The following is a 24,523-nucleotide window of genomic DNA, read 5'->3' as shown; positions in this document are numbered from 1 at the left end:
TCAGACAAGGGGGACTTCCAAATTACATTTCCATAGATTTATTTGTTTGTTTGTCTGTTTGTTTGTATTTGAATTTGATGGAAAAGTGCCAGGACTAAAATGGCCAAAATGCCTAACCCCAAAGGTATTAGTATCAGCTTTTCTTTCCACTTTTTTTCTTCTTTTAGGTTTAATTCAGAACTGTTCTAAAAAGAAGAGTCTTAGTTTAAAAATATGCAGTGTAGGTCAAATAAGGCCCGAAGCTTTAAACCAAAGCAAGTTAAAGTTTAGATATGTTTATTTTTTTTTTACCTTGTTGCACCACACAGAACCACATTCTTTAACAGGTTTGGTTTCATTGGGTTTTTGGCATTTTGGTGCATGGCCTTTCAATCCCTCTTTAAATATTTTGCAATATGGTCCCTTTTGGACTAGATGCCAATTTCTCAGCCTCTTTTTCAGAAAAGCAGAGCTGGTGAATGTGCACAGTGTTTCTTGGCTGTAGCATTTAAATGGATATGAAAGCTACTAACACGCAGTGCAGTGTGTGCATGTGTAAGGGTTGAGAGGGAGAAAAAACTCTGCAAAATGAATTTTCAGAGCAGTGTACAGGGAGTTACATGCACAAATGCCCTGTTGTTTATGGGATTTTTGTATCCTAGGTTGCCATGAGTCCAGACTAAGTAGGTTTCCTTCAGCCAGTCAGCCACAGAAGAGTCTTCCATTCTTCTGTCCAGTGTCTTTGTTCTGCTCCTAGTCTTTCCTCTGGCTCTGAATTGGTGAACCATGCTGCCTCCACTTTGTGTAGATACTTATTCTGAAAAGAATGCTCATTCAGTCTCTTCCATCTATCTGCCCTCCAGCCCCCCCCCAAAAAGGCAAAAATTTGAGTGCAGTCTTCACATTTTTTAGAAGATTTTTCTTTTTTTTTTTTCAAATGAGGATTATTCCCTGTACGTGGCTTTGAAAATGAGAGTCTGGGCAATATAGTTAATTAACACTTGACTGCAAATATTTTATAAATTGATTTAATTATCTTTTAAAATTTAGCTTCTAGCCCTAATGAGAAATCTGTGTTGATTCTAAGCTTTGGAGGGAGGGGGGTGGATGTGGTGGGATTGTAGGTTTTTATGCCAGCTCTTTCATATGCTAGTCTTTGTTTAGCAGAGAAAAAGGTACCATTTAACTAATTAACCATATCTGACTTTTTTTAGATAACTGTGTTTCCTCCTTTCCTCAGCATCCTGAGCTATAGTTTGGTTGTTTCTCAGAAAATAGAAGACAGTTTAAATTGTGTTTAAATTGTTGAATCATGGTTGTTTTCCTAGGTGATAGTAATGATTAGGAGAAAACATTTAAAACCCAGCTTCCAGGAGTGGCAGATTTTTTTTCTGAAGGCTGTTTAGTCAACAAGAATTTAGCTAGAGTTTAATTTTTGGCTTCACCCAGTTATAGTATAGCTAATTGGCACTCTGTGCTTTCACCTCTATATGACAGTGCTCACTACTGGCCCTTAGCTGTTTGTGCAGTTGCTCTGTCGTTCAGGGCTGCATAACTAAACCCATCCAGAAAACTTGAATTTTCAACTTGATTCTCTAATGAGAAGGTGAGCAGTGGGTCTGTCTTTACTTTGATGAAAGTAAAGATCTGTTTGTATTATTCATACCCTTTAAAAAAAAAGTTTCTTAACTTTATTCAATACTTTTTTATTTTCCATTTTCATCTCCGTGAATGACCACATTTAGCACCAGCTTTTGGACAGTGTTCAAAATGCTGATGTGGAACAGGAAAGCTCTTACTCTTTTAAAGATTTTTGTCAAATTTTCTAGTTTATTTTAGACCAACCAATGAGAGTAGTAACAGGTAGAAGCCCCATTTTGTGCCTCTTACAAGCCCCCAATTTACAGGTGCCTCAGCTATTTCCAGTCTGATTTGACTTAGTTCTCTGAACCACTCCTTCAAAGGAAGTGTTGTGAGGGAGTTAGGAAGCAATCAATGAACAGCCTTAGTCTGTGTAAATAATTAAACAGTTGCATCTAAAAGCAGACATTGCATTAGTACAAAATTTGCTTATAATTGTGTGTAGAGGAGGGCAGCAGTGTTGGAACCCTGCTGCTAAACTTGTCCCTAATGATACAGAAAATTGCTATTTTAGTTGTAAGAGAGGGAAGAGTCACTGGTATGCAAATATTTTCAGTTTACGAGGTTAGAGAAGATGCTGAATGTTCTTTTTTTTTTTTTTCTTTCAAATATGTCTGCTTACTTTTTGCTTAGAGATGTTTCTATATACCTTACCCACTCATATGTTTATGTGTCCTAATTGTGTAAGCCACCCTACTTTCCATTTTAAACACAAAAACTAAGATTACATTAAAAAGAATAAAGCACCATTGGGGCTAACAATTTAAGTGCCTTATTCAGTCATGCTGCTTTTTTATAGCCTTCTTTAGTATTTTATAATTTGGTTTTTTTTCTGTTTAGACTTTAAAATGCCTGGCTTTATAATTGTCACAGCCTTCATAGACATAATATTTGTACTATACTGGATGAGTAGTTCTATGGCTTGGTTTTAATAGATTGCAAACACAGACACAACGCATGAGCTGTTTTCGTAAATAATGCATTAATTGTTGTATTGTATTTTTAAATTTTGAGGTTTTTTATACATCTGATTGTTTCCCAATGACCAAGATATTTCAAAAAAATGTGTCCTGGATTCTCCCTGCATTATCAAAAGGCTGTTATTAATGGTCTCCTCCATTTGCAATAGATCCTGTCTGAAAAGTACAACAAAATTGTGGAAGGCATCTGAAGTTTTAGGCTTCTGCTAGGATGAAATTATTATTGGAAGCCTATCTTCATATTAATTTTTAATCTTTTCCTAAAATTATCTTCCATATGAAGATTAAAGCCAAAATTAAATATGGTGTCAGTTTCACAAAGGTTTTCTTAATCTTACTTTCAGAGTGTTCTGGAATTCTACTGAAAAATATGATTTTCTGTACTGTGCTGAGTTAACTCCAGGGCAGTGTCCCAAATTCTTCTCCCTGTTAAGGCATGGCCAGCAGTGCATTTGTTTGTGCCCTGAAAGTCTCCAAAATAGCTGGTGACTGTAATCCACCTAAAATCCACAGGCCTCTGTTTGACCCTGTTTAAGCCTTGAAATGGGGATAGGTAGCTGCAGAATCTTCTGCTAACAAATAGTCAGCTTGAGTAAGAAAATGTTAAGGAACTTGGTGTGCATTCATTTACAGAAATGAGTGCATGGCTGCAGGTAAGTGTGTTAATGAAGAGTTCTGCATTTCCTGGGATTGCAGGATGGCTCCTTAGAGGGCTGTTCAAGGCCAGAACAGGACTCAGCTCTCTTGCTTTAAGGCTCAGGATAGTTTTCAACCTAAACAGCCACTCCATTCTCTAAAATAAATCTAAGGTAGTATGAAAGCAAGCTTTGAAACAATGTAAGGAGAGCTGTTTGAAGGTGCAATTAAAAAAAAAACAAACCACAAAGTAGAATAGTGGAGCAAAGGGAAAGAAAACGGTAAATAGAAAGGACTAAGTAGTAGTCTTCAGGAATGGAAGAGTTCCCATGTATGAAACAAGAGCAATGAGCTCTAAATGTCCTCCCTCCTCATCCTGAAAATGGAAGGCAGGGATTGGAATTTGATTCAGAAAGTCTGAACAGGCTTGTTGGGAGTAAGGCATTGTAGTTTTGAGGGTGCCTCACAAATAAAGAGAACATGAAGAATGAATCTGGAGTTTGAAAGTGAAGAAATAGGCCAGAAGGGAGGATTTGCTTATAGGCAGGATGAGAGGGAATGATATGATAGGTGTTTATAACTTACAAGGGATGTTGAAAAAAGTGCAAAATTTTATGGTGCTTATATTAATAAGCAAGAAATGGTAAAGTTCTTTAAGTCAAGTGAAAGAAGAGAATGCTGGGGTTGTGAGCCTGTAGAAGAAGAACTGATGGAACCTGAGAGATCTGAGGAGAGGAGATAATTTGATTTAGGAGAGAATAAATTGGAATAATTTCATCCGAGAAAGGGATTGGCTGAGAAGCCACATGGAGAGGTAAGAATTAATAATTTGAAATAGGATATAGGCTTACAAAGAGAGAGATTTAGAAATTGCATGGAATTAAGGAAGTTGAAACTCTGGGCATTAGTGATCTGACTAGGAGCACATGTGTGGGTGATCCAGATATTTTCCATTCTATTCTCTATAAGTACTGGAACCTTATTTTCAGGTACTGTATTCCCATATGAAGAAGGATGTGGATAAATTTCTCTATTGGAAATGGAAAATACGAACATTTCTCTAAATGGAAAATACAAACTCTATCAACATTTTAAATAATAAAATCTATTAATTTAAAGTTTTAAACTCTAACAATTAATCGTTGGTAATTCAACAGTTCGTAATATAATTAGTAAGAATAAAACTACTTCAGAAAATAGCAATAGTCTGCATATTTCTGGAAACAAGACATAAATGGTTCATATCCCAAAAATCAGTGCAGTGCAGTACCCAGAACAAAGAGGGTCTTGACAGATGCTGCCAAGACAATCCCTGACCTCTATGTCAGTCCAAAAGATTTCATAGTAAATACTAAGAGGAGAGATCACTGTTGTTCAGGCTGAGTTCTAGTAAATAATAGCGAACTTCTGTAAAAGCAGAACTAACTTTTCAATGCATTTGAAATTTTTAGGTTTTGTCAGAGAAACCTAGGAAAAAATATGAGAGGGAAGATGTAAGGCAAAAGTTAAAAGAAATAAAAATAGTTACTCCCTGCTCAGAAAGTATTGTTGCAGAGTTTCTTTGTGAGGAAAAATAAGGGGAACTGAAGATGAATTCAGGGCAGTGCATATTGTCTCAATGACTATTTCCTGAAAGTAAAGAAAAAAACCCAGAAACCAAAACTAGCTAACACAACAATCAAAATGAGAAACCTGTAAGTTTGCAAATGCTGGTTCTGTTACAGAGGTTTCTTGGGTTTTCACTTAATTAAAACATTTTTTAAAATTAGTTCTTAGAAAAAAAAATGGGTTTCAGCCAAAATAGTAGGACTTTTTCAAAGCAGTTCTCTCAATTCTACATGCAAATAAGGGGAAAAAATGGAAAAATAGAGAGCACCCTCCAAAATGATACCTTTGAAGTTCGGAAATGCATTAATTCTCTCCTAGTAAGGATGGGTTTGAGGTAATGACTTGGTGAGAGGCTTGAGGTATTTTTATACAGTTGTCTGCTCTAAAAAATGCATACTGTAGCAACAATTCTGGAAGACCATCTTTGCAGTTCTTAATTTGTTAGGTGTAAGACATACCTGCACCTGCATTAGAAAGAGGAGTAAGGACTTAGTGTTAAAATTAGGGTTTTTTTTTTAGCATAAAAGCTTAAAGTAATTTGAGGCATCAGCAACTGCATATTGAAAAAATAGTGTAAGCAAGCCCTGTGTTGTTTTTAAATAGCAATAGACTAAATCCTCTTACTGTTTCTAGTAGAGAATGTAGTATTTGACCTGGTAATTTTATGGAAAAATGTTGATTTGTTCTTTTAGATTAAGATTGCTATGTGTTTTTTATCAGGTGAAAAGCCATTTCGTTGTGATGAATGTGGTATGAGGTTTATTCAGAAGTATCACATGGAAAGGCACAAAAGAACTCACAGTGGAGAGAAGCCTTACCAGTGTGAATATTGTTTGCAGGTAAGATGAATTGGTGAAATCTTCTGTGCTTTAAAGCCAAAACACTGGTCAATTCCCCAGTATTGCAGATGGGCTTTCTCCTTTTTATTGAAATAAATATATAATGAATGTTTTTTCAGTCAAGATGGGCTATCTTGGTGGTGCAGAGTCACAGCTGGCTGTGGTTGATTTTATTGACTGTATGCTCTTGTTTGACACTTCATTAGAAATTGGTCAAGTGGGTGAATCATCAAGTAAATTCGTTGGAATGAAAGGCTTCTTTTCTTTCTGCTAACATATTTCTTTTTGCAAAATAATATAATAATAACAACAACAACAACAACAACAACAACAACAACAACAACAATAATAATAATAATAATAATAATAATAATAATAATAATAATAATAATAATAATAATAATAATAATAATAATAATAATAATCGCCATAATATTTTCCAGTATTTCTCCAGGACTGATCGTGTGCTGAAACACAAACGTATGTGCCATGAGAACCGCGAGAAGAAACCCAACAGAAGTGCCACCAAAGTTGGCTTTTTGCCATCGGAGGAAGATTCCGGTTTCTCTACGCCTCTGAAAGACAGCTCCTTGCCAAAGAAGAAAAGGCAGAAAACAGAGAAAACAAAATCTGGGGATAAGGAAAGTTCAGATAAATCAGAACACAAGAAGGACAAAAATGACTATTTGCCTTTGTACTCTTCTAGTACTAAAGTAAAAGATGAATATATGGTAGCGGAATATGCTGTTGAGATGCCACATTCTTCAGTCGGTGGATCGCACTTAGAGGAAGCCAATTCTGGAGAAATACACCCACCGAAGCTGGTTCTCAAAAAGGTCAACAAGAGGAGTCTAAAGCAGCCACTTGAGCAAAGTCAAACCATTTCACCTTTATCTACATATGAAGACAGCAAGGTTTCGAAGTACACCTTCGATCTTGTGGATAAGCAAAGTTTACTGGACTCTGAAGGTAATGCTGACATTGATCAAGTCGACACATTACAGGAAGGGCCCAGTAAACCTGTACACAGCAGCACTAATTATGATGATGCAATGCAATTTTTGAAGAAAAAGAGGTATCTACAAGCAGCTAGTAACAACAGTCGAGAATATGCCTTGAATGTAAGTACCATAGCATCTCAACCTTCAGTAACGCAGGCAGCTGTGGCCAGTGTCATTGATGAAACTGCTACAGCCTCAATACTGGACACACAGGCACTGAATGTTGAAATTAAAGGTAACCATGACAAAAATGTCATTCCAGATGAGGTACTGCAAACTCTGTTAGATCATTATTCACACAAGGCTAATGGACAGCATGAGATCTCTTTCAGCGTGGCTGACACAGAAGTGACCTCTAGTATATCCATCAATTCCGCTGAAGTATCTGAGGTGACCCCATCTGAGACGGTTGGAACAAGCTCTCAAGCTTCCTCATCAGATAAAGCTAGTATGTTACAAGAATATTCAAAGTTTTTACAGCAAGCTTTGGACAGAACTAGCCAAAATGATGCCTATTTGAACAACCCGAGCCTTAATTTTGTGACTGATAACCAGACACTTACAACCCAGCCAGCATTTCCTTCCATGGAGAAGGTCTACACATCTATACCTGTCAATAGCTTTCGGTCGGGGATGAACTCTCCATTAAGAACAACTCCAGACAAGTCTCACTTTGGACTAATGGTTGGTGATTCTCAGCACCCTTTTCCCTTTTCAGGTGATGAGGCAAATCATTCTTCTTCCTCCTCTACACAGGACTTCTTGGATCAAGTAACTTCTCAGAAGAAAGCAGAGGCACAGTCTGTTCATCAAGCATATCAAATTAGCTCCTTTGAGCAGCCCTTTAGAGCTCAGTACCATGGGGCAAGAGCTGGAATATCCTCTCAGTTTAGCACTGCCAATGGACAGGTGAACCTTCGGGGACCAGGGACAAGTGCTGATTTCCCAGAATTTCCCTTGGTGAATGTAAATGATAGCAGAGCTGGGATGACTTCTTCACCTGATGCCACAACGGGCCAGACTTTTGGCTAAGAAATCTTTGTAAATAATACTGGCACTTTAGAACACATTTGTCAAAAGGGGGTTGCTCTGTATAAGATGGAGTTCTGTACAGCTTTTAAGAGCGCTATGTTAAAACAGAAGTAAGCTGATATTAGCAAGACCAATAACTGCTTCTTTTTTCTGTTTTTCTTTTTTAAAAAAAATTTGTTTGTTAGCCATCAGTCATTGAACTGCCTGATGTTGGTGCCCCTATCAAAGGCAGTTTATTATTCACTTGTTTGAATCCAGAAAATATTTTACCTTCTATGAAATTTTAAAATAAACAAAATCCCCAGGTAAGACTTTCCCCCATGATTGTTTCCTTGCTGGTTTCCTTGTATGCTTTGGGAGGACAGTTTTTTGTCTGATGCTATTCACAATGTCATTTCTAAGCTTGTCAGCATAGTTGTTGCTCTTCAGCAGGGAATCAACGTGTACTAAACACACAGAATAAACAAGTAAGTTTTGGAAGTCAAACAAATATGCTTTAAAAGAAAGCATTTTCTAGAAAAATCTTCAGTTTCTCTCAAAAATAATTTTAGACCATGTGCCCTTTATTTCTGCTTTACATTACCTTGAGTTGTGTTTGGAGGGAAAGAAAGTGAATTCTGATAGACTAACTCTACTATTTAAAAGTCTAATTAATTTAAAATACTTTAAACACTTTTTTAAGCAAAATGCCTAACTGCTAAAGCCTTTACTTCATTCCAGAAGTAATGTGTATTTCTTTGTACAGCTGAATCTAGATGTAACTTTTTAATGACTTTTTCATATGCAGAAACCAAGATTTTGAAGTTTTAGTTAAAATACTCTGTAGATGACATTCCCAATTGCAAAATGCTTACACAAACAGTGTATTCCAAGATTTAAAAGCTTAATTGTACCTTACCCTACATACTCATAACGATTAACATAGAGCACTTAGCCAACTTTATAGTTTTTGATTTCTCAAAAAATAAAACCATTTTTAGATGTTTAGGTTTGATACGGTTGCATCATTTTCATCTCATACAGCAGCTCCAGTAATTCTTTTCCATATACTTGAGATTGGGTATTTTTAGCTTCTGTAAAAACTGTTTTAATTCTCTGTCTAGAATTTTGACAATTCTAATTATTAATTTTATTGAAGTATCCCTGAAAGCTGAAGAAGTGGGCATTCAAATTCCCTATTTTTTAGTGTTTGCTTAGTAAAAGTCACTACAATTTTACCAACTCAAACTGGTGAATGATGCTAGTGAGCGGCATTTCTTTTTCCAGCCTAGGAGAGTGATCAGAAGTTTTCATTGCATTTCACAGTATAAATAAACTACAAAGTTTATCCCTGTACCATGAATATGTTTTTTTGAATAGTACTTTGTCTTGAAGTATACAGTATGGTACGATAAGTAGTTCTGTGTGCATTTTTAAGGTGGTAAGATTTTGAGTAGCCTAACTATTGTGTAGTTTAAGTTAACAAGTTTCAGATTTTTGAACTGTATGTTCATTCTATTTGCACCTTCCCTAAAGGGACACTGTCTGGTAGTTCAAGGCAGTTTAAGCCTCATGTAGGCTGATTAACCAGGGAAAAACACACACACACACACACACACACACACACACATACACACACATACACATATAGGTAGGTGTGTGTGTATGGTGGTTTTTAAAATAGGATTTCATCCAGGTTTTTACAGCACTGTTGCTAGCTAGTGTCTCTCAGATAAAGCCATCAGGTAGGAGAAAAGGCTGCATCTCAAGGGGCTAAAATATATCCTGTCTTTTAAGAAAGGACTTTAACAGGACCCAGAACATTTCCCACCTCTTACCAAAGCAGTAGCAATATTTTTCTGAATTTTCGTTACCAGGAAACAGATCCCAGTTTGTCGTTTCCCTTATGGGAGCACTACTACAGCACTAACTTCACTTGGTACACTTGAGGGAGAAAGGGTATTTATTATCCATAGCCTGCTTCTTCTATTGGCAAGAATACAGTTTATATAAACTAATTTCTTAATACTTTTGTATAAGAAAGCAGGCTCTTTTGATTTGTTGACCCTGTGTGTAATACAGTAAGGCATTTCAGCATGCTATGACCTACCAGTAATTTTGTCTGAATATTTGGCCACAACTTGAAAAGAGTGGTCATCAAGGGAGAAGAGTAAATTCCTTATGGATTATTAATGATACATGTAAAGAAATTTCTTTGAAAGAATATTTTTAAACTGATTCGTGGTCTCTCTGGTTTTTTTTTCCTTTATGGTCAGTTTGGTTTTTTGACTTTCCATTGTGTGTTGCACAGAAATAACATAAAGGGTCCCTATATCCCAGGAAACCACCTCTTGTAAGGCATACTTTGTTTTCAGTGTCCATTTCCATGACATCCTAGCTTGTGGTGCCTGAATAATACAGTGTTGGCACTTTTGTTCCTATGCCCTGAAATGTTGCAAGGAGATGGCAATTGTACTATTTGTTAAATATAGCAAGGAACAAAAGAGAAAAAAAAAAGGCTGGGTTATTACTGTGTAACTGCACTGCTGTGGGCCCATAGGGAGGTAAGAGGAATGAAGCCTCCTTTTCCCTAAGGGGACTGACTCAGCTTTATTTAAAAAAAGTTGCTGCATTGACACTGTGGTGTGAGAATGTGATTGAGGACTCGGAGGGAGTGGCTGTGCCATGCCACTGTCACACTCAGGAATCTCTCCGAGGGTGTGTGAGGGAGCAGGCTGTGCGCAGACTGAAGGAACCTGCTCTTCCCTGCAGCCAAACAGGGATCCCCAGAGGAACTGCTGTTCCTTCCATCCCAGCTCATTCCCTAGCCTGCTGCTGAGCCATTCCAGCTGCACTCTGTGCCTTAGGACAGGCTGGCAAGTCCCCTAAGCCACAGGGACTGTCTTGTAGGGTTCTTCCATGTGTACAATTGATGCAGTGGTGTGAGTAGTTGATCTGCTGATGCTTGAAGCTTTCTGCACTGGAGGAGTTAGCCAAATGTACTGCTGTGATTTCCTGAGTACATCCCCTTCTATCCTGGAACAAGTGTTTATGTAGTTCTGGGAGGTTTAGCTCTGTAAAAGGCTCATGCTTTTTTAATAATGGCATTATTTAAAAGCGTTTTTCACTGCTCACGTTTTGCTGCTTTTAATCTGCTGCAGATGCACACTCTTCATATTGATCTGGTCATTTTTGTTAGTTTTCTGTGTATGTGTGGAAAAAAGCAGCTTTGGTTGTCTGTTCTGTTCTTATGCTGTCAGTATAAGGCTGGGGTGAGCGTGGAGATTCCCCTGAGCTAACAGCAGCCATTCCTACCCGAACTTATGTGAGCACCAGATATGTGTGTGTGTGTAAGGTGGAATTTTTGGGGATATCTACTAGTGATAGCGCAATGATAATTTTGAAAAAGAAGAAATTGATGACATTTATTACCAAGCTCTCTCTCTCTCTCTACATATATATATATATATATACAAAATACATATATATATATACACACATGCACTTATTAATAGGCCATATTTTGGTCCTAAATTACTTGACAGTGTCCCTTTTAGCATGAATCTTTTGATATGTTTTGCCATTAATATAACAGACAATGAAGGAATCAGCTTGTAATGGTATACTAATAGGCATTTGCATTTTCTTCATTTGATTTGAGAATGAATTAATCATAAATGACAAGTTTTGGGGAGAAGGATTAACCATGTGTATTACTGTATGTTGGTTTACAAATAACAGCATAAACAATTTAAATTGGATGATAAAAGAACCATGTTTATGATCTTGTGTCTCCTAGTGTTGTCTTTAGGAAAGTTGTGTTTCAAGAAAAAAATAGGACAAGAAAGTATTCATGTGGAATAACACTTGTATTATTTTTATATTGTACTTGTTGGTTTTTTTGGATGATGGGAGCTTTTCATTGTTAATTGAGAAGTACAGTAAAATCTTGCTAATTCGCTGACCTCTAAACAGAGCATCTGACAGGTTTCTCCATCCCTCATGGTCCTTTCCCACCTCTCTGCAATGGTCTAAAAAGTACTGTAGCAAGGTCTCACACAATAATACTGTACTACTTCACCCAAGTATACTACAGCATCTCTATTAGTATACTAGGAGGTAGAAGGAGTATTGAAAACTAAATTGCAGTTGTCAAAATAAATTAACAAAGTACTTTTTGTGATGTGACATCCTTGCTTTTGTTGCCTGCTTCTTCACCGTTTTCAAAATTGTAATTTGTAAAGGGTTTCTAAGGCATTGCTGCAAATTATTGGGGTTCTACTGTAACTTTTGGAGTTTATTCCAAAGTATTCGTGTTCTCCTATGAAAACTTTCCACCTGAACAGATATGTTGTATTCCATGCTTGATCAGGATATTTTTATAGAATTTGTATCATGTCTAGTAACTATTTGAAATGAACCAGAATATTTGGATGAATGAACTCTGAATTTTGCAGCATTGGATTACATTATGTATGTATATTTGCTAACTAAATTTTCTTGGCTTTGAGAGCTTTGATTTTTATTCTTTGTTTGCTTGTTTTAATACCATTACAAATCACAGGGAAAATCCTGATGCTCCTGGGAATCCGTTTGGAAATGTTAACAGGCAGAAATATGTTTATGCAGTCGGTACCAGTACACATGTGAACTTTCAAATTACATGGTTGGTACTGAAGCAAATGAATAATTTTACAGTTTCCTAGAGTTAAATGTCTTATTAAAATGAAACCTTGTAACTTTGAAAGTTCATTGGACTTAGGGTAATGCATGTTTATGTTAGGCATGTAATGCATTTAGCTGAAACTCACTTTGCAAAGGACAAGCACTAAGAAAGTATTACTGCTAATGAAAAGACATGTCTTTAATTTGAAATTTTACCTTCTGTTCAAGTTCAAATTGCTTTGTGTCAGGGAAATAAATTTATAGTCGCTTTTGCTCTACTCAAATACAAAACCTTCTGTTTCCTTTTTAAAATTACATCTTTTGGTAGGAAACACAAACTGAGGCAAGCAAACATTTCTAAGAGTTGTTTCTTGCTTTCCTTAATCCAATGGATGGAAAGGTAATATTGTGTAAACAACATTATTTTATTTTTTTATGCAATATCATGCTGTAAATATGATTTATCAAATAAGGATGTACCTATGATTGAATCTTTGATTCTGCACAGCTAGAGTTTATATATAAATATAAATGTGTCTTGACAATCAAGGACTTATGTCAGTCTTCCTTTATGACATTTCTTATTGTTATGCATTCCATTTGTTTGACTTGAGTATTTGTATTGTCTGTAAAGTATGTAATGTTTTTATAGCTTGTTTAAAAACAAACAGAAAAGCCTGTAAATATGAACTGATCACAGTACTGCTCTGTTAGAAGGCATATGATGATGTACTGTTTGTAAGCAATAATACATGACAGTGCTAACTTGACAAGTAGCATAAGGATAAGTTCCAAAAATACCTTTGGGAGTCAGTAGCCTTGTTTGAGTTAATGAATATTCTTAATCATTTTTTTATAAATAAATTCAGATGTCCTCCTGCTGGAATACAAACCATTGTTTACAGAGCACAATTTCAGTCACAGAGAGGACAGTGTTTAGATCTATGGCTTCGTCCCCTTTGAGTGAGAAATGAATGGCTTGGCTGCACTTCTGCGAGACGAGGAAGACTGCTGAGGTTGAGTAGCGGTGTCTCTAAAGGATCAGAGATACTATTCTGCTTCTGTGCTGATTCCTGCCACTTCCTCTACATTAATTTGGAGTCTTTAAGACCTGATATTGAACTGATGAGGCTTGGGCCACCCATAGAAAGGAATAGTTCTCTTCTTATTTCATATGCAGATAAACAGTGAACTTTTGAGTCACCTCTTCCTTTGAGTTGCATATTTTTCAAATTATGAGCTATGAGATGATGAGATGGGTTTATTCTGATAAACTAGATGTCAAACTTATAGTTTGAATTGAATAGGTATTAGACTGTACAGAGCAGCATATCAATTTGAACAGTCATCACTGCTTTAGAACCTCCCTCCCCAATTTATAAATGTATATGACCTACATTTTATAGAAAAAGAAATGTTTTTAAATGCTAGTCATTTATATAATATGTGCTTTGAAGGATTTGCTAGTCCACTTCTGTCACTTTTAGTACACTGGTATCTTTTATATGTAATGTATGCTTTTTATTATTATAATTATTATTATAATTATTATTATTGTAGACATTTCAGTAGGAGGAATTTTGCAACAGTATGAGGGGTTGAAATTTTCATGTCAGAAATGAATTATACTGGACTTTGTCTGTGTAGTCTTGTCTTTCTTTAAATACTGTCTGGAAGGGAACTTGGTATTCAATAAAGCAAGTGACTTCCTTTTATTTTGAAGGCATACTATATAGTGCTGAATTGGATCTGAAAATATAATGGATTTGAAGATAGAGAAATTAGTAAAAAATCTAGTGTACAGAAGAAATTGTCTAATGAAAAACCTGATGATATATATAGTGAAACACTGTTACAGTGAATTTCTGATATAGTGCTATTTTCCTGGAGTCCATATGCCTTCTTTGTATTTCAGTTAATAAAAAATGATAATTTGTATAGATAAATTTAGGATAATAGGTTTATTTCAGTCATTATACAGTATTTCTTTATCCTACAACATCTATTCCGTCCCTTTATTATCAGACAAAAGACCATAGTCTGAATTCCATCGGTTGGAGTATGTATATATAGGTGAGAGATGGTTTTATAGGAACCTGAAAGTATGAATTTACATATTCCTTATGTTTCTGACAGAAATCAGTACGAGTCTTTCATTATTCCTGTGAAATGAGGAATTTCCTGATACCAAGAAGGAGAGTGAGAGTGTGTGTGTGTGTGTGGGGGTCCATGGAAGATGTTTGGGTCTTAAGGCCAAAATGATAAAAGTATAAAAGGACTTAATGTAGCTCAACACATGACTTACATTTAATATGTAAAAGAAACATTTAAATTTCATAACTCACAAAAAGACAAAAATAATTTTGCAGGGAACAAAACTATTTGGATAGCAGGCTTGACCAAATGAATTTTTTTTGGTTAAACTTGATATATTTTAAATGATTCTATTTCTGCCTTTATTTCTGCCCTAAAAGCAACTTAAAATATTTTGGGAGTTACTCTTCCTGTTCATTTGACTGTGAGTGTAATTTATATCATGGTTTACAAAATGTGGCATGAAGGATTGGATTGTTTTATCTGTATAATACAATGAAAGTTTGCTTTTTTTTTTACATAATCATGGTGAATGGTATTGTATTCTTAGACTGATTTATTCATTAAGTGACTTAATGAGTTTCATCACTTTTGACGTTATTGTTTTCTTATGGTTAACTTAGTCTTTTTGGGTTTATAATACCCTTCTATGTATTGTGATACTAAGGGAAGTTATGTTTTTGCTTTATTTTTAATTAAACTAATAGTTTGATAATTTATATTTGCAAATGATGCATTTTAAATGTGGTCACTTGCTGTTTGAAAAATAAAAATATAGAATACTGTTTTATGAATAGACTTAGCAGTATTTTTCATGTTAGATAATTTCAAACAAAATCTGCTTTCTTAATGAGACAGATGAAGGCATGTAAAGATACATATTGTTGTGCAAGAACTGAAGTGGATACTTTTCAACAATTAAATGAAATATTTAAGTATCTTATTTGAAACACACAGAACTTATTTGGGTTTTCTTCTCCTTTGGATATCATTGCCTCCTTTGATTATAGAAAACAGAATATCTGACCTTAACTCCAATCCTAGTTGTCTGAGAATCCACTGAAACCACTTTAATAGAAACACCTAGTGTTAGACCAGCTTTCCTTTTGTGATTTTTGTTTGCACTGGAGTGAGTTTGTACAGTGCCAGCAGCTCCTCATGTACATGAGAATCAGGACTTTGTTTTAATCTCTGTTGTAAGAAGGGTGAACTCAATTACTCAAGATTTCAAGTCTGTTGGATAAAAGTATGCCATGTGTGCACTACAGCATTTTGTAGCACGTGTAGTATATGGAGTATTTGTTACATAGATTTTTCCATTGTTAAAGCACATATTTAAAAAAAAATATTGAGGATAACAGCATTTATGCACCTACAAAACCATAGTATTAATTACTGGTAATTCTGTTTTCTCCTCTTTATTTGTTTGTGTGTATCAGGCATGATGTTTCCCTGAATCTTTTGGTAGGGTCCTTTTTGGTAGATACTTGATTTTTGTGGAATGCTTGGCTGTGTTGATTTTACTTGATGTAAAAAAGCAAGTTTTATGTAAGAAGGTGTTAAGAGTGGCACGATACCTTTTAAAGAGAAAAGAGCTGTAGTGAAGCAGTGTGTGAAGACTGGAGCTGTGATCAGATGAGCGTGGCAGGAAGAGCTGGTGGCTCTGGGATGTCACCAGCCCCTCACCCGGTGGGTGCCGCTACCTGGGCATCCACTGGGCACCTCAGGAGCCTCCTGTGGCAGCAGTGGCTGTGAGAGAGGAGCTTCTCATCCAGCCTCAGCTGCCCCCTGCTGAGGAGCTTGGCTCAGCAGGATTTGGCCACGGCAGAGAAGGGCCCTCAGGTTTGCTCTCGTGGCTTACCCAGGGCCAGCACCCTGGCAGCACAGCCCAGGGTGTCACTGGCTGCAGCAGCAGAGACTGAAGTGGCCGTAGGAAATGCCCCTGCTCAGTCCCTCTGAGCCGTGGGAGGCACTGCTTGTGTACGCCTGGAGCAGGGTGTGAGCACAGCTCCAGCACTGGACAGGGCTTGCTTTCATTCTCACTCCAGTCTGCAAATTACAGTATTGCCTTTTAAAATACCTTATAAACATCATGTGATATGTTAGCATCCAGCTAGCATAATAACTGCTTTTAATGGTTTCATGTTTGATAGTTTTAAGTTGTGGATGCACTCTGACTCTGCAACGTTCCTGATGACATAGTGTCTGTGTACTCAGCCACCCTGCTTGTCTTTATTTTCACTTATATTGGTTATACTGATTTTCATTTGTTTTAATTATATGGTGGAAATAAGAAATCAAAACTGATCACATCTGCCTATTGACTTTTATGATTAATACTGTCAAAGAGTAAAGTGATACTGAAAAGATACTTTTCAACATTTTGATATTGAAAAGAATTATCAGAACCTATATTTTGTGTTGAGTGAGAAAAATACTCCATTTAAATTAGATTGCTTTTAGTTTTTGCTTGGAGAAGTAAGCATTTTTCTCTAAAAATAATTGGTTATTTGTTTATTTAGAGGCATTAAAAATATCTCTTTGCTATTAATATCTTTCTTGCAGTGTGCAGGCTAAACTGTTTTGTGGCTTCAGGATAGACAGCGGTTTATAAAAGTTCAGAGATTTGGAGGTGTGTTGTCTTAGGGAGGTCATCTCAGAAAGTACCCTGTTTGTTGATTATCTTCTGCATTGCACTTGCCAAATCAACAGAAGATAGTCTTCCATAGAATATTGTTTGCTTTTTTGTCTGCTTTAGTTGTCAAGATGTCAAGTTTAATGAAGAGAGCTGTTCACTGGAACAGGGGTTTAGAAAGGAGCCCATTTGTGCTGCGCTTTCGAAGCGAACAGCCCTGCCCTGGTTGCTCAGGTAAGTTGCCTCCTCTGCAGCGCTCTTGCCTTTCACACCAGGGCTGGTCTTCAGGTTCCTGACATCCCTGCTGCGCCATCTGCTTCGAATGCATACATGTACAAGCCACTGGCAGAGATTGAATAGGATGATTTGGTGAGGTTCCATTTTAAAATGTGTGTGCAAGTCTGTTACAGTCCAGCCAGTCTGCATCACTTACTGTGTCAGCAGCCGTGCACGTCATGCAGAAATCACGGAATCCAGTTCCTACCTCTTATTTAAACTCACTTCTGGGTGTTTGCTGGGTGTACAAGTCACTGTTGTTTTTTGCATTTGGAGTCCATCTCCCTGGGCAGCTCTGCCTGTCTCCCACAGGACAGCCAAGATGTGTTGCTGTGTGATTGCTGTTGGTGTGATTTCATTGGGCCCGTGGCTGTGTCTTCCAGGCCTCTTGGCTAGAAATGTGGTGCCTAGTCCAGACCAGGCTTTGTGCTGATATCTCTTTAGATAGATCAGTGCCTTGGCATTAGCTTGTATGTAGCTGCCTTCATTTAGAGGAGGTGATACCTTCTCAGCAGCTATGGAAAGACAAGTAGTGCCACTGAACATGTTAATTTTCACTTTTATTCACATAAAATCTTTGTTTTCATTGTCAGATGTGATCATTAGTGCCATTTCACAAAGCAGAAGTAACAGCTTTTTTTTGGATCAAAAGCACTAGCCTGGCTCAAATGAAACCAAAGTGATCCATTACTTCAGGTGTGTAAATTACAAAAAAATACTTTTCTGTTGTATAATGAATAATGACTGTTCAAAATGTGTAAGTATTGTACTCTGAAAGCTCTTCATGAGCAGCACATCCTTAATCAGTCTTGTCACAGGATAAACTGAGCCATGAGAGAGGATAAAGCAACGCTGTGAGTGCTGGGAATGTTCAGGGTAATTGCAAGGTGATCTCAACCATGCAGTGACGTGCAACAGCAAACAGAGGATGACATCAGAAGCTGAAAGGATGACTTGTTTGTCTTTTCTCAAGTCCTGTGTTTTCTTCCATTTCTCTTTGCCAGTTCCTGAAATCATCTTTGTTAAAAAGCTAGTGTAGACAGAACAGCCTAAGAAAGATACAGCTCAGAAAGACATAAGCTAGTGCAAGGGTACCAATGGGACAAAATGATCTTTTCCTGCAAACCAGGACTCTGAAAGGGGGATTTTCTTTAGGACTCCCTCTGTTCCCTTAGAGGAAGAGAACGGGATGATTCATAAAACTTCTAGTCAAGCACGTAGCTAGATGGATGTTGCAGCTACTTGAAAATGAGCCATAAGGACGCTGTGAGTCCCCACAGCAGGTGTGGAAATGTACTTTGGCAGTATTGGCTCTCACAGAGTTGTTGCCTGAAAATCCATTTTAAGGAACTGAATCAAGAGTAGTTGTTTGTAGTGATGCTCAGGTATTATGTTGATAACTGCTATTACATACACTGAATATCACCAGGTAAAAATCTGTTTTAAAGGCAAAGTATTTTGTAGTTTGCAGCTGTGAGTGAACTTGAAGAAGATTGTCTCTTAATTTGGACTGAGAACATTCTCTATGTGTCACAGCCCGTTTTATGGTCAGCCTAGGGTTTGTAGGCCATTAAGTGATGTGATTAGCTAAACTGGGTAGTTTATTCACAGTTTGTGTTGTGTGTGTACATGGGAATTGCACATTGTGTTATAAGATGTGTATGTCTGGCAGCTGAAGATGATGATGAAGGTAGGTGACAATATTCATCCTATTAAGAATCAATCCTTTCCACATTTCACAGGATTGCTCAAAATTGCGGATTTTTCAAATTCTCATATTCTCTTGCTGGCTGAGCTCTGCACTGCTGTTTCCTTTCCCTCTTTCTATTTGTATCTTTGACACCTCTATTGTTCCCATACCTATTCTGTCCCAACCTTTTGTCACCCTCTTCACTCTCTTAAATCCATTTCCAGACTCCATTTCCTGGAGCAATTTCCAGTCAGTGACACCACGTGGACCATCAAAAGTCTTCTCAAATCATGGTTCAGATGTCCATTGTGTGGGACTGCCAGGCTCTGGATGGCCCCATCTGCCCCAGGGCCTTTGTAACTTGAGGGAGAGGATTGCAGCAGGTCTGTGGAATTCACGGTGTGCTTTGCTAGCCCTGAAAGCACTTGAGATTTGGACTTTGAGAAAACAATTTTAACTCTTCATTTCAGTTTTCTCCCCATTTATTCCCTGTAGAGCTAAGATACTCAGCATAATGAGAGAGAATTTTAATTAGGGCTTTTGGAAAACTTTCTCAGTTTGTGATAGTTTTCTTGGAAGGCCTAAAGTGGTGTGGAGTAAGACTTAGATGAAGACACTGGTTCTGAAATGCACACAGCCCTGCTGGAGGAGGCCTCCTGCTCTTGGAAGGATTCTCTTGACAAGCAGAATGTTGAAAATTGCCATGACTAAAACAGGAACAGACAGAGATTAACACTGAACATTCCTGAAAGTGCTTCTTAGCAGTGCTTGGTGATTTTAATGTGTCAGTCCTTAAAGAAAACACCTTTTACTGGTTTTCTCCTGTGGTTCTTCCCAGTGCAGAGGCAGGATTTCCCAAAGGAGTGTTCAGCAGTGGCAAGTGCCAGTAGCAGCTGGATCAAGAAACGTCTTCAGCACTTGCCAGGTGTGCACATGTGTGTGGAAGAGCACAGAAGTGTCTGTGGGCAGGCTACAGGGCTTGGTCCTCAGGGAATTAGTGACTCTTCTCAAGTACTGCAACAAATTCAAGGTACTTATTTCAGATTTTTCCCTGGCCCACATGATGGGAGAATCTGGCTGAACCTGTTCCCTGGTAGTTGTAGAATATAAAAAGAAGGGAGTGGAGAAGAGCTTCCAAATATTCCAGGAATGGGATATCCAGGGAGCTATTGATAGAATTGGGATCGTTGAGCTTGGAAAAGACACTTAGGGGTGACCTAATTGCAGCCTTCCAGCACCTGAAGGGAGCTTAAAGGGAGCACTACAAGAGCATGTAGTGACAGGGCAAAGTGGAATGGCTTCAAATGGAAAGAGAACAGGTTTAGATTTGATATTGGGAAGAAATTCTTTACTGTGAGGGTGGTGAGGCACTGGGACAGGTTGGCCAGTGAAGCTGCGTGGATGCCCCATCCCTGGAAGTGTTCAAGGTCAGGTTGGACAGAGCTTTGAGCAACCTGGTGAAAAGTGTCTGCCCAAAGCAGGGCAGCTGGAATCAGGTGATCTTTAAGGTCTCTTTGAACCCCAGACATTTTGTGGTTTCCTCAGGCTTCATCCTCCTTTGAGAAGTCATCTGTCTTCTCTGAACTCTTGCTTTCCTTTTCTGCCACTCACAGAAATTTGTGGTTTTATTCAAGAGTAGAAGCTTGTTATCACTTTGGCTCTGCAAGAAAATCAAAACAGATTCACTGGATTACATTAATGTCTTGTATGGATCCTTTTTGAAAATTAAAATGGCTCTAACCCATTTTGGAAGTAAATTAAAGTGTGCTACACGAGCTCTAAGGAAGCGTGGCTTGCTCTAGATACGATCCTCTTTATATTGAGACTGTCCAAAATTCCTGCCTTTAATTCAAGTGGAGCTTTGCCCGTGCAGGGTCACAGAATTTCTTGGCAGTCTAGGACTGGGAAGTTCGACTGGATCAAGCTCCTATTGAAACATCGCTGCAGCCTCTCCTGTGTGGAATCAGACCCCCCTTTCCCCGTGGCCATCATTTCCTCAAGCAGTGAATTTGCTTATTTATTCACTTATTTTGTCAGACTCCAGAAGACTGCAGCTTGAGTGGCAATCAGCTCCTGACCCCTGCTGATTTCTGTTCCCCACGCTCGGAGCCGGCGTGTCCCGGGCACGGCTGGGTCCGGCCCGGTCCGGGCAGGTGCCGGTGCCGGTGCGGGCGGGCGCGGTGCCCGGGCAGACGTGGCAGCGCCCGGGGCCGCCCCGGCGGGAGGCGGCGCCGGGGGAGCCGGCGGGAAGGAGGGAGAGAGGGAAGGAGGGAGGGTCCGGGAGCCGCCAGGTGAGTGGGGTCGGCACCGCGGGGACACCCCCGAGCCGGGACGGGGGCCCGGGCTGAGCCCCGCGGGTGGCGCCGGGCTCGGCTCGGCTTTGCCCGCTGCTCCCCCCGGTGCTGCGCGGCTCGCTCGGGGCGGAGGGAGGGAGGAAAGCTTAAAAATTAAAACCGTGGTGGGGGCGGAAAAAATGGTGGAAAAGAGCTCCCCCCCAAAAAGGTAAAAGAAAAAAGGCTAATAAGGGCGTGGGGAGGGAGTTAAAAAACGAAAGGTGAAAGAAAACCAGAAAAAAGGAAATAGAAGAGGAAAAAAAAAAAAGCAAAAACAGGGAAACAAAAAGGAAGGGAAAAAAAAAAAGAGGGGGAAAACGGAAAACTTGAAAAAAAAAAAAGAATTTTAAAAAGGAGGAAACAAACAGAGGGAACGGGAAGGTCGGAGCGGTGCCCGGGCGGGGTGGGCAGCCCGGTGTGGCCGCGGCCGCAGCCCCCAGGTGTGGGCAGTGCCGTGGCCTCTGCCAGACCGAAGCTCTCCGGAACACTGAAGTTGCTGGAGAGAGTCCGGGCTCGTTTCCCACGTCTGGTGTTCCGCAGCGCTCGTTGCTCTACGGAGATATGTGAAAACAAAACGAGCTCGGTAATTGTCCCGGCCGGTGCAGTAAATGAGTAACTGGGAATAGCCAAGCGCCGCTCTGCGTGGCGTTACCTTTGCTGCGCTCATGGCTGCTTCGTTTCCCTTTAACTCCGCTTTCCTAAAAGACTCCTAAATTAGGTGTTTTTAAGAACTTGACCCGGAGAGGAGTTGAAGGGGCTGATTAAAAGTAAAATGCTGTTGGCTGCTGTGTCCCTTGGGAGGAGAGGCTTTAGGAGCACCTCCTCTGGCTTCGGAGGTCGTGGGACCACACGCAGTTGTGCTTGGGAAGGCGTTAACCTTTCCTCTTCAAAACCAGCCAGCTGCTGAGTAGCTCAGAGCAGCGACGCTTAGCTCAGAAGCAGCTTTAATGCGATGATTAATAAAATAGTGCTTTGAAAGGATATGGAGGGCACAGAAATTTAATCTATAGCAATCTGGTTTTGCAATTAAATATAGAAGTGTTGCAGGAAAAGGAGATGAGCCTTTGTAATGTTCCTGCAAGGTTTGCTAATGCTCTTCTGCTCTCTTGAGTGCTAAATGGTATGGAAAGATTAAAACAGACCTTTGTGTTTAATTTATAGACTGGCTAGTGCATTTGGCAGAAACTTTAGGAAAAATAACAGCAATTTACTTTCAAGTTAGAGGCTCACTTATATTAGAGGAAAATTGAGTCTGTTTAGTTTATTTGTCCTGCTGGTGTGTAGAGCAGAAAAAGCTCCCTCAGGGTTGGTGACCAAGATACAAAATAGCACCCAAAAATATCCCTGTGCTGATAGAGTGCTGCAAGAGGAGGGCACCTGCCCCAAGGACTTTCCACTCACAGACCCTGAATTGCAGAAACACTTGCATGTCCATGGATTGGGATGTGACTGAGTGCTTTTGTTCAGCTCCCACTCCTGTGCTTTACACCCCCTCCCGTGTTTGCCTTGGCTACCTCGCAGGGACCAATGGATCCAGGAGTTGTGGTGGGATGTAAATAATTACAGAATTGGGTAACAAGATTTTTAGGCAGTTGGAAATGCCACAGAGAGCAGTAGTGCAGAGGCAATTTCCTGGGATTGTGGAGGAGGAAGATCTTATAGCAAGGTGTGCAGTAGCTGAAGCAGAAAGGGCCTCTAGAGCGCAGGGCAGGAGAAGGGTTTTAAAGCAGAGAAAAAGGAAGGAAATGGTGAGATAAGGGGATTTAAATGTCCAGGCAGGCAACATTTCTTGCTAGGTGTGCTTCAGGTCTAAAATCCATGTGTGCAGCCCTTCTTTAGCGTTTTGCAAGTTTCAGGTGGGTAATAGGGGTGCATCACACCTATCCATGTAATGTCACACACCAGACACATCAGCCCTGAGGTACTGTAAGGGGTTGGAGCCATCTCCTTCTGGCTCCCTTGGTGGAGTGGTTTAGGAGAGCAGGGGGCTGCAGAGGTGCAGCCTCTTTTCTCCTCATCTGGTTGGGACTGCTGTGGCACACTGGGTTGTGTGACCCCAGTGAATCCTTTACTGAGTGAGAGTAAAGGAAGGATTCCACTGGGGATTCTTAGGAGAATGTGGCTATTGTAATCTTGTTTCATGTTGTGTATTTTCTGCCATTTTTTATTACTGTGGCTATTTGAAAAAAAAACAAACCATGAGCTTTGTTTCCTTAGAGTTCATCTGCTCCTGCTGCTTTTGCCCTGCTTGAAGCCCCAGTCTCCCTGTAACAGCAACCATTAGTGATATTGTAAAGGGTTATTTGCTTCAAGAAATGTGGGGGCAGCAGCAGGGCATCCATGAACTCTCACGACTTTGGTGCTGCTTAACTGCCCATGTGGGCAGGGCAGGAGAAAAACCTCCTGTGCTGGCCATTGTAGCCCAGCTGCAGGAGACCTTCTGCAACTGAAACACTGTGGTGCAGCAGCATCTGCTTTGGTTATTTAATACTGGGCATTTCAAAGCAGAGTAATAAGGGCAGGATGGTGAAAGGCATTCAGACCCTGGTGCAGAAATCCTGAGTGACACAAAGCAGTTTCTGTAGGTCTCTGTGCAATAGGCAGGGCACATTTCTGTTGGGTTCCTGCTCTGTGATTAATTTGGTCTCTGGTCTCAGGTAAGGTGTCCAGCCCTTGGTATAAGCCTTGTGTGATCATGGTTGGTTCTTGTAAGCATGAGGGCTGAGCTGGCCAGCAAATTACCTGCCCCAGGAGAGCCAGTGATCCAGACAAGCTGCCCTCTCCACATCTGAGGAACAAGTCTTGCTCCTCTCTGGCTGCAGCCCTCTTTGTCTTTCCTAGGCATGGTGTACTGCACTGAGGAATAGCCAAAAAGTCTCTCTTGACACCTGGTGTGGGAGACTGTGGGTAGCTGCATACACTGAATACAAGGCAGGACCTTGGTGTGCAAAAGGCACAGCTGAGGCAGACGTGGTCAAGGCAGTGAAGTGATGAGTGGTGCTGGGAAGTGAATAATCCATGTGTCCTATGTGACTGGAGCACAGGAGCATGCAATGACATTACCAGGCACCAGATTTAAAACCAAGGAGAGGAAATGCATTTTGCAGACAACACTATGGATCTGTGGAGCCAGTG

General features: G+C 39.5%; 1 protein-coding gene across 4 annotated transcripts in view; it reads left to right on the top strand.

Moving 5' to 3' along the window:
- Positions 1-15,392, top strand: part of ZNF148 (zinc finger protein 148) — a 42,096-nt gene extending 26,704 nt beyond the window's left edge. For all 4 annotated transcript variants that reach the window (XM_036386596.2, XM_036386598.1, XM_036386595.1 and 1 more), the window contains 2 exons: positions 5,565-5,683; positions 6,127-15,392. In XM_036386596.2, coding sequence (XP_036242489.1) covers positions 5,565-5,683; positions 6,127-7,716 — 1,709 coding nt within the window. In that variant the 3' untranslated portion in view covers positions 7,717-15,392. The remainder of the gene's footprint in view (positions 1-5,564; positions 5,684-6,126) is intronic.
- Positions 15,393-24,523: the final 9,131 nt, after the last annotated feature.

Source organism: Molothrus ater, chromosome 7 (genome assembly GCF_012460135.2).
Source record: "Molothrus ater isolate BHLD 08-10-18 breed brown headed cowbird chromosome 7, BPBGC_Mater_1.1, whole genome shotgun sequence".
Classification (NCBI taxonomy): domain Eukaryota; kingdom Metazoa; phylum Chordata; class Aves; order Passeriformes; family Icteridae; genus Molothrus; species Molothrus ater.
Note: the sequence above shows the minus strand (reverse complement) of the source record. Positions and strands in the feature narration are given on the sequence as shown.